The following is a 15,748-nucleotide window of genomic DNA, read 5'->3' as shown; positions in this document are numbered from 1 at the left end:
TCATTTTGATCTCACTTTACATCTATAACTTAAAAATCATCATTTTACTTTATGAAATTTAAAATTTGTTTTACTTTGACTCGTAAATTTTCTCTTCTTCTTGAAAGTTATAAGTTGTCTCCTAACATATGTGGAATCCAATACTTAATAAGACTATACTACACTCAATAAATTTGATTATAAATTTGTGGGACCCAACACCCAATAAATTTGATTATAAATCACCATTATGTATTAACATTCAACAATAAGAGAATATTAAGTTTAAAAGAAATTGAAGATATGAAGAAGAAAAAAAATTAATTAGCCTAGTGCACTCAAATCAAACTCACATAAGATATTAACAGATTCAAGGCAATGTGGAGCGAATTAAGAGTTTTATAGAGATGACTTTCAAGTTTCAGACAACAAAATGAGATCAAAATCGAGTTTCAGGGGGCAAAGTGAAGTGAACTTTGAGTTTTAGGGCGTAAAGTGGCGAATTTTAAGTTACAATGAGCAAAATAAGATTAAAATCCAATTTCAAAGAGATTGTAGCTAAAAATAAATCTACTTTTAAAGAGGTGAGATTTTTATATTGAGAGTTATATGGGGCCAAATTGTCCTCAATACAAGAGAAATTCTTGAGTCTGATCCACTCACAGAAGGGTGGAAGTCTTGCGTTAGAATAACCAACATGCGAATTGTATCTAAATACAGAGGAGCGATCAATCTCTTAGTGAGGGGGACACAATCTACCTAGTTCTCCAAATATAAGGGGAGTTGCTAAACAACTTGTGGTTGTACTATCTACTTGTGTACAACTTAAACCCTTTTGACTATCTACTTGTGGTTCCACAAGCTTCTTCTAACCTAAGTACATGCACATTAGTTGTACTTTGGACTAAAAATTGCTGCAATTTCGCATGTTGCCCAGCCATTTGCATCAAATTGCTACTTAAAACCTTTTTAATATTACCATTTCCGATGTGTCACAATAAACAGATCATGAACAATCACCCTTGAAGAATTCTGGAACTCCATAAATTTGAGAGAAACTCTTGATTTTAATTGAATGATATGATAAGATGAATAAAAATACAACCCTAAATGTTGTTTAAACAGTCTTAACAAACCCTAGATTCAAATAAGAAATAAATTAAACAAATAACAAAATATAAAAAAGATCCTAAAATATTAAATTCCGATCGAATTAAACACATTAAATGATAATTCGCCTAAAATTCGACTAGGCTTGTTTGCAAACTTGTAGATCTCGTCATTTTCTTTGAGTCCATATATTACGGGCCTAAAACTGACATGTCAAATGAAAGTAGGTTAACCTGAGTAGCCTATGAAGTTCAAAACATCCACTTTCAGTTTTCAGGATATATGATAACTGTAAATAATCTTTTAACCTGTGAATTACCAATTCTCAAATTACTTTTCTTAATTAAATGAGGTAAAGCCCACCATACATAATATCGTTTGTTTAAAATTAAAAATGAAAAAATTCCAGTCTATAAACATAGCAAATTACTATGCGCTTGTCACTCATTTTGTTTTTTCCTTCGCCATAACATAATTCAGTTTTGAATCCTATATATAACAAATTTCAGTGGGCCAGCAGATAACAGTTGGAGCGTACAATGTATATGCCAAAAGCTTTTTGATCAAAATTTACGACGATAAATTGAAATACAAATGGCAGATCAAGGCAAACAGTTTAGCTTATAAGTCGGAACTTGAAGGTATGGGCAGCATGCAGGATTAGCAATATATATTATGTTGGATGAGAATAAAGGTGAAAAAAAAAGGGGTGGGGTGGGGGTATGGTGTCATAAATAATAGACCATCAATCGTCGATCAAGTTATAAGAAAGATCTGGCGTGGGATATGTCCCTTACTGACCGGACTGGCGCCTCATTATCTCACCTGCCTCAAATATTGTAGGGCACAGAAAACTCTCTCACAATTTCATGGACCCTTTTCTGCAATTAGTCGTTGTTTTTACCTTAATTTTCATTTACGTAAAACGACAAAAATGTAAGACAACCGTTAGATTAGACCCCAGAAGCTCAAGTTATCTGAGAATAGGGCGAGATAGACATATGCATCCTTCGTTGCATGTGGATAAGCACACAATTGCAATGGAATAGGGATAGACAAATGCATACAGATAAGTGCAACTCCACCCTGCCGGAAATTATTGAAATTATATGTTAGAATATGCGAGTATCCCTTAAAACTTAATGGACAATCATTAGACCATAAAAAAAATCTAAAGTAGCCAATAAAAATATATCGAAGCCAACAAATATAACTAATAACGATACACACACACACACACACACACACACACACACATATATATGGGGCATCAAAAGAATAAAGTTGGATTCTGTAGTAAATATAATTATTTTACGTTAATTATAGCAAAGTAAATGTACAATTTTTTCCTTGTCATACATGAAAAAGCCACACGACATATAATACCACACATGCTAGAATGATTTGGATTTTGGACTTTGTCCCAAGAAATATTTCAAGTGTATCTCATCTTTTGACCACCGTCCTCAGATATGCAGGAAATACATATCTAAGATGAAGAACATGTTTAGGAAACAAAATCTTATTGGATCATGAGCAGAAGAAATCTCTCTGCAACAAGAGATACAGAACAATCCACAACTACAAATCCCTATCGTGATTTATGAAGGGAAACCTAGATATATATGGCAGATATATTAATTGTTTTGAATCCAACATACCAAACAATCTCACGACTGCCCCTTTTTTCTTCAAATTCGTACTTAAAATGTCCCCATTGGATCTCAAAACTGATAAAACAATGAGTTATTTGCACATTTTTATTTATTCTGATCTTTTTATTAAATAAATTAAAAATATAGTTAAGCAGCTGAGGGAAGAGAGTATCCAATTAAATGAAGACATCCGCATGGTCTTATTGTGGATCACCACAGTGGAATTGGCTACGTGTCACGACAAAGTGAACCCATCATGTGTTGTCGGACCAACACGTGTACCAAGGATGGCGGGTTGACTTTTACCAAAAATGTCAAAAATAGAGAAGCAAAACCCTACTGCATAATTTGCTTCTATCTAGATCACTACCATCTTCTCTATCTTTATTAAGCATGATTGCATAGGAAAACAGTGAAGATTACAATGAGATTAACAAAGTTTACTTGGCTGAGTATTTGTGTTGTGTCACTCTCACGGTGTATGATGCCACATAAATCAAACCGTAAACCCTAATTTCAAAACAACTTTTAGCTATACTAAACCCTTTCATTGGTGCAAATTAACATTAATTAGACAAACCAACATGTGAGATTGTGCAGCCTCTGAGATGGGATTTGTACGATTTTTACATTACTTAATTACTACTCTCACGTTGAAGAACTCAATGAGCTACGCGCAGGATGTTCTGTGGTTTATATATTTGATACACCACCTCTAAACCACACCCTAATTCTTAATCCATGGTCAGTGAATAGTGATCACACCCTGTATTCAAAGTAATACCATATAAATGCAAGCAAAAAGAGAGATACTACTCTTCTAATTATTAATTCTTCACGTGACAGGTGCTTATTGGATGGTGATGCATTTTTATATACCTGAAATATTTTTTGGACAAATAACGCCACTAAAAATATATAGTGGTTTCAAGAAAGAATTCATTAGTAAAAATATCCGAAGTATGTGTCATCATTGTTGGAGATGCATAGAAAGTTGCTCAGGATTCGAAATTTTATTCTCCAGATGCAGGGCGAGGGCCAATGCAAAGGGAGTTCAAAAGAAAAATCACTCCCACCAAGATGCAACTTTAATGGAGAAGGGAAAAGAAGCCATGTTGGTTATGCATCTAGTAGATGTCTAGGGTTAAGCAAACGTACGGACTAAACTTTCTAAATCTGGAAACTACTACACTCAGTCCAACATAAACCTGTCTTGTGAGATGTGGACTTCCATCCACCAGAAGGGGTGTGGTGCCATCATTGTATTGAGTCTATTGACTGGCTCTTCTTTCATTGTATCTTCAATTAAATTAATAAACAATGTGTATTGCATTAAGACTAAGCAAATGTTTCATCTTGCAACAAGGTCCTTAGGGTCCTCACTAATCAAAATACATTATCTTATTTGTCATGCAAGTAATAAATTATGGCTTGTCTGTCAGAAACACTGAGAAACCCACTATTTTTTACCGCTAATTAGGACCTTGTTGGTAGAGTCTTAGCTATAGGTTGGAATTGTATTGGTAGGTTGTGGTAATGCTTGATTAGAGTAAAACAAGTTTCAAGGCCAGTATAGCATGCATGTCTATATCAAGCTGTACCATTGCACACTGAGTTTGTATGAAACTCTAAGTTGTGCTTTATTATTTTGTTGGTGAGGAGGTTAAGAATTGTCCTATATCGAAAGTTTATCAAACATTGTGTAGGCTTCTAAAAAGTTGGGCTATTCCTAAGTTTATGATGGAATTTTAATTTCTTTCATGATACAAGAGCAAGTTCACTCACACGTGAAGTCGTTGGTCATAGTTTCTCTATGTCACCCAAATTATGGTTGAAAATTCGCCACACATGAGCAGTGTGTGAAGATATGAATAATTGTCCTACGGAAGTTTGATAAGGAGTTAGGATACTCCTTATATTGTAAATTTGTTATATCGTGGAACCTCAACTTCTTTCAAGCGAAAACTTATCATGTCCTTGAAGATGAGGTATTTTGAAGTACCAAAGCACTTCAAAGTGATTGAAGTTCCAAGTTTAAATACTAAGTTGGGTCCCAAACATCAGGGCCAAACAGTTCCTTAGCCTTGGAGCTCGAGTCTAGTCTTATGCGCCATGGTCCCAAGTTTGGTCCATGGCACTGGAAACCTGAGTCGGATCTTAGGTAATCAGGGTGGAATTCGAATCTGGTCTCGGGCGCTGAGGTTTTGGTTCATGTCTTGTGCATTAGAATCTCAAGCCTAGAATAGGCATTTAAGAAGTTGAGGTCCCGGGAGGTGTAAGGAGCTGAGGTCCTGGGAGCTATTGGAACACAAAACTCAATGACACACCCTGACCTGATAACCAGTGGACACCTAAATTGAGGCATGCTGACCATCATTCAAATAGGTGATAAAACCATGATATGCACGAAGTCATAACTAAAGTTTTGAATTGAGATAGTTTTACCAAAATTTTGGGAGAACTTTCCCTAAAATAAAGATAAATCCAAAATAACACCTGCAAGTGACCACCTTTATTACAACACAACCCTGAAGGGCCACACTTAATAGGTATCTGACCCTCTATTTACATGCATAATAAAAGGTTCAGAGCATAGTTCACTGATACCAGTTCTATGAATAAAGCTAAGTAGATATCTTCCTAAGTAGAATATGTTAGAGCCTGTGTAGATATTTCGATGATGAATATGCTCACAACAACAACTACTGATTTTGGTGGCATAACATATACAATACCATAAACTAGCCGTAGCTAACGTAAGCTGAAATATAATCATGTCATTGCCGAATAATCTTGAAGTAATGACAAGCTGAGAGTCTAAATGTATACTACTTAGTAATGACATGATTACACTCTCTGCTTGTCATTACTTAGAGATACCAGTTCTATGAATAAAGCTAAGTAGATATCTTCCTAAGTAGAATATGTTAGAGCCTGTGTAGATATTTCGATGTTGAATATGCTCACAACAACTACTGATTTTGGTGGCATAACATATACAATACCATAAACTAGCCGTAGCTAATGAAAGCTGAAATATAATCATGTCATTGCCAAATAGTCTTGAAGTAATGACAGGCTGAGAGTCTAAATGTATACTACTCAGTAATGACATGATTACACTCTCTGCTTGTCATTACTTAGAGATTACTCAGTAATGACATGATTATATTTCAGCTTACACTAATTACGGTTAGTGTATCATACTGTATGATAGGCCACCAAAATCATTAGCAGTTGTTGTGAGCAAATTTGACATTGAGGCAGCTGCACATGCTCTGACATATTCTTATCGAGGAGGATATCCACTCAATTTATCCGTAGAACTGGTATAAGTCAATCATGCTCTGACCATATTATCATGCATGTAATAGACGGTCAGCGTCCCATTGGGTGTGGCCCTTAGATGATGTTTTGTAATAAAGCCAGTCACTTGCAGGTATTATTTTGGACTTATCTTTACTTTAGGGGAAGTTCTGCCAAAATTCTGGTAGAACTATCTCAATTTAGAACTTTAGCTATAATTTCATGTATATCATGGCTTCGTCGCACGAATTCGGATGATGGCTAGAATGCTTTGGATTCGGTATCCACTGAATATCCGGTCGGTGTGTGTCACTCGATGCGCAAGAGACTACCCCACGAGCTCAACTACTCGGATTCTTATATGCTAGAGAGCCGACTAATTAAGGATTCTAGGGTACGATCATGTGTGCCGGTTCTTGAGTTTGAGATCTTACCGTCAAATCTCGTTGCTAGATTTGGGGCCAAATCACAATGATTTACTCCACATGACTAAATTCACGAGTGATAGGGTTTTAAGCATTGTGGTCACAAGCGTCAGGGTAATAAGCTCATATCATGGGCACCGAAAGCCCTATGGCAGGTTCAAGGGGAGCAATCTTGATATTGGGTTCTCATTGCTAGAGACCCAACATTGTTTCACGATATCAATTTTGAATAATTTCATCTATCATGGAGAGAAATCTTGATATTGGATCCTCATTGCTAGAGACCCAATATTGTCTCACGATATCAATCTTGAATTATTTCATCTATTATGGAATATTGAAGTTTCACCTATTTCTTAATGGAACTTAGAAATGGTATACATTAAGGCATGTCTCGTAATGTTTTACAAAATAAGAAACACAAATAAAAATTTGCATTTTGTGATATCAGAGAACATGCCTTTTAGCTTAATCCGAGAATGCATTTTTTTTGAAAAGAAACCAATGAAAAGTGTTTGATACCAATATCTAAAGAACAAAAAAGTTCATTTAGTAGATATAAGTTCTAAGATGGTGGCAGTGGTAGTGATGGGTATGGTGGCTGTTTCGAGAGTAGAATCAAAGGTGGTTGGGGTGGTGGGAGGGGGAGGAGGCAATGGTGGTTGGAGTAATGGCGGCGAAGATGATGATGGTAGCGGAGGAGTGAAGGTTGCAATTGATGTTAGGAGGTGGTTAAGGTGGCAGTGACGTAGACAATGTGGAAGTGGTGCTGGTCATGGCGGTGGGGGTGGTGGTGATGTTGACATCGATAGTGGTTAGAGGTGGCAGGGGTCATAATGGTGGTTGAGAGGTGGTGGGGGAAATGGTAGCGAAGGTGGAGGAGGTGTTGGGTCACACATCCCGACCCGAGCATTCACGTGGATACCAAAATCAAGGCATGCTAGCCCACACCCGAAGAGCGACAAAGCCTAATGTGAACCTGATGTGTAAAAAGTACGAACAAAATAAAAAAAATAAAAAAAAACCTAAAGTTAAATAAACTAAGAGTCTGCACTGTGGGATGAACCTTATTACAATGCATGCAGTGTTAAAGCATAGATAAAAGTGCAGCATAATTAAAGAACGTTCACATCCTGGATATAATTGATATTTATACAAAATATCGGAAATTAACTTCCTACATTATCGGAAGTGGATTCCAAGTGTTTTACTCTACCATGCCTAATGATTTGAGTAAAATAAACTTAGCACTATATTCCTAAGGCATCTAAGTCCTTCCAGGAATATACAGGCACAATCTGCCTCGCATCCAATTTTTTCGTTATGCATCCAGAACTCCGACCAAGGGCTTACAGTATGGTTTTGTACTCCGAAAGATCAAACCGTTGAAGACAAGCAAGCAAGACTAGCCGGAATTGGCTAGCTTCAGATCAACAAGAAGTTCGAAGGTTATTCCGATGCGCATTCTAGAGAAGTTAGTTTGGAAGAATTCACTCATGGTCCATTGGTAACTACCCATCTTTGAAGCGGGACGCACATTTTTTTGGGCCCAAGACACGTGGCGAGATGACGAGGTGAAGAAAATTCACATCTACTAGTTCTGCCACCTTCGTTGACATGTGTTCGTGCGCAAGCAATGCATGCATCTACTGGTGTAGGGCATAGATGCCAGAAAAATCGGAAAGATACCTTTGACATGTAAAATTTATCTTATAGCTAGCTCTAAACATCCCAGCAATTAGCCAAGAAAATTAAGAATAATTTCCATGAGTTTAGTTCAATGGATACCCTGTCATATACTTGACTAGGTCAGAAAAGAAGCTCCTCGAAGATTGGTCGGCATAGAAGCTCATTGCGGCATCCTCGTCAAGTTGGATGAGCCTTTCGTCAAGGATTTTAAAACCAGAATCCGAGATAGCATTCTTTATCTTATCAGTGTAGTTATCATACAACCCATCTGGCTTATTATTGCTATCTTCTCCTCCTCTGTAATTCCATCAGACTATACTTTTGGAAACATTATATAAAAGAGTGGTTAGATAATAAGGAACAAGTACACAGATACGTATAATGATACTATGCATAAATAAAAACCCTCCCAGGAACGTCTTTTAAATCAAATTAAAGACTGTCAGATCCAAACTTCTACATAGCTCAAGTTCTAAAGGTTAATGAAATACAATTGCTAAATCCTTATCCAGGAGACTAGGAAGCAGTCCTACTCGTTAAGCGATTTTGCTGGAAGTGCTTTTATTAGAAACATGTCGAAATTTGTTTATAAAAAACTTGGAAAAAGTTTTGACATTTTTTGTCAAACATTGCCACAACAAAAATAAATAAATTAAAACTGGGGTGATAGTTAAAAAAAATATTTAGTGACGAGGAATATGAAAGTTAAAGTTCACTCTTGTAAGAGTTCTTATATTCAACTTTTATGTATGATAAGTTCAATATCTAATTATTATGACATGGTTAATACGAGGCTCTACTCAAATTGTTCACCCCTTACATAAATAGACACAAGTTATATTGTACATATGAACTTTCATCATCGTGGCCGTGAGGATCTCAAGTATTGGTTAGTTTTCTCAAGTAAGGTGTTAGCCTGAATTTCATAGATTTTCAATCGAAATAGTAAAAAAAAGGATTGTTATTTTTAAAGTATTAATAACAATGCTTTTGAAATGGTTGGCCTATTTAGGTGCCAAGGATTAAACGAGACGATTCGTAGAATTTAATGTATGTTAAAATAAAAAATTGATGTCAATTTCAAGAAAGAATAAGTTTCATTTACAACTAATGCGTTTTCTACCTTCAACTTAAACACTATCTGGGAAGTTGACTTTCTTTTGTTGCTTCAATACGTCTCGAGTCCAGTAAATCCAGTTATACGCACCAAACGAAGCCCAAAGGGAATACAACACAAATGATAGAGGAAATCCCGTTCATACTAAAAAAAACCACATATTTTATATACAAACATAAGATTCTTGTGCCTTGCTCTTCGGTTCCTAGAAATACTATATCATTACATCATCCTGAAAATAGTTCGAAGCAACAATTGAAGCACTCAAAGCAAGCAAGGGCAGTGCAGACTTGTGTGAGAACAATTGCGCACTGGTTGTTCATGTGCGAACAAGTCCTAATGAAACACATGCAACAGACACGGTCGAGAACTCGGCTACAGCAGTTGGAAGCAGCCTTCACCAAGAGCTCTGTGGCATCAGCCGCCTTCTCTTCTTCGCTTCCCGGTGCTTTGTTCTGAGCTGTTGCAGTCAAGTTACCAAAGCCAATGCCCAGGTTTCCGAGGATTATCATCTTCTGGCTACTCGACTGCGTCTTCTTCCACTTGGTAATTTTGTTGTAGACCTACATGAAAGTTGGAAACAAAGAGATTACTTCTATTGTTTGTTGCTAAGCAATAAGAGTACTTCAATGCGAGCGTAAACTGGTTTATAGTGTTATCCAGGAACTCAGTTACCAATTTTGAGATTATTAGAAAACGAATAATGAATTCCAGCTTCAATAGATGGTGAGACTCGGGTAGGAGGTGGATTTAGATAGGGTGGAATAAGGTAACTTAAATCGCTTTAGCTTAGAAGGGTAACACATGATCTGCGCATATCTTTCCAGCCTAAAAGAATTACAGGGTAGGGATTGGCTAGCTAACACGGGAAGAGCTGAAGATGCGTACCTCTTGGATCATAACTGATTCCGGTGCTTTCTTCCCCTCATTAGTCTGCAACAGTGTCATGCAAGTGTACTCAGATGGAACCCCGGTTTGTTTGCTCAATTTAGAAACCTACAAGCAAAGCAGGTTGAACAATTGTAATGGATGTAAAAAGAAGTGCATAAATCAGAGCTTCTAACAACAAAATAATTAAGAAAATCATCATTTTTCTACCAACTCTGAAAAATATATCTACTCAATTCGGTGCAGTTGCAGAAGGGTATCCAATCACTCTTGCTTATCTAGATAAAAGGATTCATCAAAATCCAAAGCCAGCAAACAAACCTTCTCTTCTAGCTCTTTACTTCCTGATAACCATGCCTGAGCTGTAAGCATGTCAATATGCCTTCTTGCAAGCACCTGTTTCAGAAAAACAGGAAAAATTGAGTTCATTTGTTTGAAGAGAAAAAAAAGGTATAAGTTCATCAATACCAAGAGTATTGCAGGGAAGTAAGTATGGAGAGCAAATCATTGACGACTGATTCTACGTAATATTTTCAATTTCTTATAACGTTTAATTCATAAGAATCCATGTTTCAAGGCCCATACCCGATCAAGTGGAAAATCCTTAGATCTTTGCACTTTCAAGTCTAAGACAAAATTGCTCATATCAGCCAAGGTACCATGAACTTTAATGGAGTCGGGGAAGCGTCCCTCATATCTGCCTGACATGATCAATGGACTTCCAGATGAAAGGTCTGGTATATGAGATGGACACATCTGCAAGGAGCAACAAAAAACACAGCATGCCGCTATGCAGTTAGATATGGAGTGGGATTCTCTTCCCTCCTAATTGAATGGTCACGAGTAAGTCACGTCAACATCTTGTGTTGACTTCTTTATAGAGAGAGACAAATAGGAAAGTGAGGAGGGGAGGGAAGGGGAGGAAATTTGGAGGGGAGAGAATTCTACTCCGTTAGAAATTGGAATAGAAAACTTGTTAGAAGAAAAAGTTGTAATATACAAAGTCCTCCAAGCAAAATAGACTCGAATATCGTTAAACCTCAAGATACAAAATGGGACATAAAATTAAGCCCAAGATTAGCATACCTCAAGTGAATCAAGAGAGTCTAAGGCATCCACGGTTATATTGGCAAGAATCACCGACGATGCACTTGTAAATAATCTTTGCATTCTATATTCAATTGACCCTGCAACGAAAGAGTATATTTAAGTACATAGTAATAGCTTAATAAATGTAGGGAGAGGGAGGGAGAGAGAGAGAGAGAGAGAGAGAGAGAGAGTATGTGTGTGTGTGTGTGTGTGAGACTAAAAATTCCTTAGTTTTATACCATCATACAAGATTAGAACCATTACCAACACAAGCTTAGCACCATTACTAACAAAAGAAATATTTATCGTATTTTGTATTGACAACCTTATATCTTGGCGATCAGTGATGAAATTACAGTAAAAAGAAAGAGGGAAGGAACTGACCTGAATCATAAGCAGCATCATAGTAACCCTTCCCAATTTGAGCTAGCATTTGCAGGAAGTAATGATTACAATATAACCCTGGCATGATATTTCAGGAAAATTAATTTACAAATTCTAGAAAGGAAGGGTAATATGATTGTCAATATTTAGAATACTTATCAAACTAAACGATCTTGATCCAAAAAAAGGAAACAAGTAAACGAACAACATCCTTACCTATGCCAAAAGTAGATATGCGAGGACAAATTGAACCTGCACTAGCATAACCTTTCATAAAATTGCAAATCTCCCTTTCATCTTCAACTGCCCCATCAGTAATGAGAAAGATGAAAGGAATTGAATCAACCGTTTTGGCCAACAACATCATAGCCTAAAACAAACCAGACAACAGGATACAAAGTCAGATACTCTTCAAAGAGTATGGATGTTGTTGAATGCTAGACGTGCAAACAACCAGTTATGGATCACATATAGCATGTACAAAGACGAAAAATGCAAAATCAAAGTATGGACAAACCTTTCAGTTTTTTCATTCAAAACAATTACAGATTATAGTTTTAACTCGATTAGACAGAAATCATTTTGAATATGCATGAATGGTCAGTGGTCACTAGGAGTGCGTGTTCAACAAATGGGATACCTGTCTGAGGGGAAGCAAGATATTTGTACCACCATTAGCAATAAGATTCGCGTCAACCCAGTTCTTAGCTTTTAGAATTGCTTTGTTTGTTGCCAACTCCATTGATGATGAGAATAAGTGAACCTCTCCATTAAAAGCTATTATGTTGAAACTATCTTCTTGGTTGAGTTTAGATAGTGATGCCAACAGTGCATTCTTTGCATTTTCAAGAGGGTCTCCCAGCATACTTCCACTCATATCAACAACAAATATAACTTGCTTCTTAAAAACCTATAAATTCAGCGATATAAAGTTAGATTTTTTTTCCCGTTTTACAATATAGTTAGAATTACTATTGCAAAAGGCTATAAAAGTCTGTTTAAAAATAAAAATTGATTTGGGACGTTGGGCAAGAAATTTAGCCAAATGAAGCTGGAAAATTCACCATCTAATACGAATAATAATGCGAATACAACCTCAACGCAAAATTATATAAAGTTAGAATGAAATAGGTGTTAGGGCTAAACGAACCTTTCTAGTCTGGTTATTTCCGGGGATCAGATAGAAGCAGAACATCTCTCTATCATCAAAATCACTAAGTATTGGAGATTGCAAGAACACGCCACCATACAAGTCATTTGTATGAACCTGTAAATACAGTTGCCAATCAAGATAATCAACACATGTATGATGATTGCTCTGTGACCATCATTTGCTCAAAAAACTTTCCCAACTGATGCATATCATGAAATTCATTAATAACACAAGCAATGATTCAAAGCCTTACAGTGTATGAAAAACTAAAGGCCGCACTTGACCATGATTGCACCTCTGCTTCATACGAAAAACTCAATTTACCGCTTTGGTGCCTCTCATCCTGGAAAATCACAATTCAACATCACCTCACGTGTATCCGAGGACTAACTTACTTGAACTTACGAAAAAATAGTTTACCTTAAGAGGATGGCTGGTACTTTTACATGAAACGTCTACGTTAGTACCAGCATTCACATTCAGGAAGATCTTCTCCCGTTTTGAAACATTCCTCCCAGCGGGATTGACATATGCCGGAAAACTAAAGGGTACACTGAGGGAGAAGTGGCCATCATGATACAACAATTTCTGAGACCATCTGATCTTGAATGAAAGTAAGGAGCCTCCATCAACCTGTGGGACTTTTAAAGTGTATGCCTCGCGTTTCAGAAAGTAACCATCTTTGCCCACTTTCTCCCCATTTGTTGAGTCCTCCGCCGCGATCAGTTGAGTCCGATATGATCTTCCGGCGGCTTCAGCCTCAACACCTAGAAGTGAACCCTGTTAGCCACATCATGTTTTTTCTTAAGAAATTAAAAATATATACTAAAAAAACTTCAAATTACATATAATTATGGACCAAATATTTAAAATAAAAAATAAAAAATTAATGAAGTCCTTCCAATTCCAATTTCAAGCCTTCAATTAACTTAATTTAGACTAATTACTAACACAAATTTCTTTCCTATTTTTAACTGAGTCAGAGAAAAAATAAACAAATTTCAATTGAAAAAAAGTTTCCAATTTCAAATCCATTAAACTTAGCAAAAATTTCTTTCATTTGTTTTTACTGAACCAGAAATTCCAATGGTCAACATTAGTTAAAATTCCAACTACCTGGTCGCCCATCGGAACCGCCACGCGACAGTCGCACCTCTTCGCGGAGGAAACACAATGCACGCGCCACGTGCCGCTCAGGGTAACAAACGCAGTGTCCAGATAAACCTCGATCTCCATAGCCATCCCGTGCATATGCAGAGGTATTAACGCCGGCGGTTGACACAGGCCGTGGACGTACGGCTGGTAGCTCGGAATGTCCGGATTTTCCACGATTTCAGGGTTGGTAACCACCGCGTACACCATCGGAGCCTCCGGCAAAAACGACTTCGACGACCTCGTCATCGCCAACGGATCGGGGACGGACTCCTTGCCGTAGAACACCCGCTTGGAGAGGCCGAGGCCGTACTCGACGCAGCTGGAAAACTCGGCGGCCATTTCGCCAGAGGAGATTGGGTTGTGGCGGCGATGGTGGTGTCCGTAGAGTTAGGGTGTGAGGCTTCTGAAGGTCATCTGAATAACGGAAGCTCGAAGCTTTTGGATTATGGCTTTTGAAGGGCAGTTAGAAAGAGAGTGAAGGCGAAGAGGAAACGAACAGTCACAGTGGAGGGAAAATTAACCTTTTTAATTAACTGTGGATTTAATGGAGCATTGAATGGTGAAAGAGCCAATTAATGGCTGACACGCTGGTACAAGAGGTGGTTATCTTCTGTAGCTGAACTTTCCACGACATAAAGACAAATCGGTGGGCCACAAGCAGCTACGATGCCGGGTGAATCCAGTGCGGCGAGGTAGAATTTTGAGAAAATTAGAATTCCCACTCTTTTTTAAAATAATTTTTATTAAACATTTGTTTCTTTTAAAAATTTGATTAAGACGTTTTAGCTAGTGTTCATCTAATTATTTTTAAATTTATTTTATTTACATGTCATTAGTTTATTTTTTAAAATAAAAATGCTATATGTTGATTTTCCACTTTATCCTTTTAGTTGATAAGGGGAATTTTTTTGGCTTATCAGGATTTATACCTTTTTTTTAGGGATATTATTAATGGCTATTAACTAAATCACCAATATTATCTATAAACTTTGAATTTTCAAATTTTTTTTGGCATAGGGTTTATACCCCTTTTGTTGGCTCGTTCACATCATAAAATTATTATTGAAATATAAAAGTTGTTGATAAAAAGGATGAGTTCGGAGTTTTTGGATTGAGATTAGTGTTATTCAGCATGAGATATATAAATATGAATTTTAAATTGAAATCAATTTGAAACGTATTCAGCTCAATTTGAAACGTACCAATAACAACTTGAAACGTACTGATGCTAAATTGAAACGTACCCATATATAAATGTGAATTTTAAATTGAAATCAATTTGAAACATATTCAGGTCAATTTGAAACGTACCAATAACAACTTGAAACGTACCGATACTAAATTGAAACGTACCCATATATAAATGTGAATTTTAAATTGAAATCAATTTGAAACATATTCAGGTCAAATTGAAACGTACCAATAACAACTTGAAATGTACTGATGCTAAATCGAAACGTACCCATTTCACCTTGAAACGTTCAATAACAACTTGAAACGTACCAATGCTAAATTGAAACGTACCCATTCTAACTTAAAACGTACCAATATATCGGTTTGAAACGTACCAAATTATCCTTTAAAAGAAAATGTACCACTAAATTCTATTTCTCAAATGTACCATGGTACGTGAAAAGATGGAAAGATGATTAAAAAGTGTGCTAAAACAAAAAGCATACCCTTTGATATGGATACTCAGATCAAAAGGTGTGCATAAAATGAAATATGAAGGAAATGAATATGACCAACAAGGGAGAACGAAAGAGGGTTTGATTGGCCGATCGAGGAAAGCAATGAC

The 15,748-nt window shown here is 36.7% G+C and overlaps 1 protein-coding gene across 1 annotated transcript; it reads right to left on the bottom strand.

Annotated features, from left to right (window-relative positions):
• Positions 1-9,405: 9,405 nt before the first annotated feature.
• LOC103936358 lies at positions 9,406-14,289 on the bottom strand. The gene is made up of 12 exons (XM_048572554.1): positions 13,912-14,289; positions 13,216-13,575; positions 13,049-13,138; positions 12,793-12,909; positions 12,283-12,552; positions 11,859-12,012; positions 11,643-11,720; positions 11,256-11,356; positions 10,755-10,925; positions 10,491-10,565; positions 10,170-10,277; positions 9,406-9,844 (listed from the first exon to the last, which is right to left on the bottom strand). Exons 1-12 carry the CDS (start codon positions 14,287-14,289, stop codon positions 9,509-9,511), a joined length of 2,238 nt encoding a protein of 745 aa, XP_048428511.1. The 3' UTR covers positions 9,406-9,508.
• Positions 14,290-15,748: the final 1,459 nt, after the last annotated feature.

Source organism: the organism of the source record quoted next, unplaced genomic scaffold (genome assembly GCF_019419815.1).
Source record: "Pyrus x bretschneideri cultivar Hongxiangsu unplaced genomic scaffold, Pyrus_bretschneideri_v1 Contig61, whole genome shotgun sequence".
Classification (NCBI taxonomy): Eukaryota; Viridiplantae; Streptophyta; class Magnoliopsida; order Rosales; family Rosaceae; genus Pyrus; species Pyrus x bretschneideri.
Note: the sequence above shows the minus strand (reverse complement) of the source record. Positions and strands in the feature narration are given on the sequence as shown.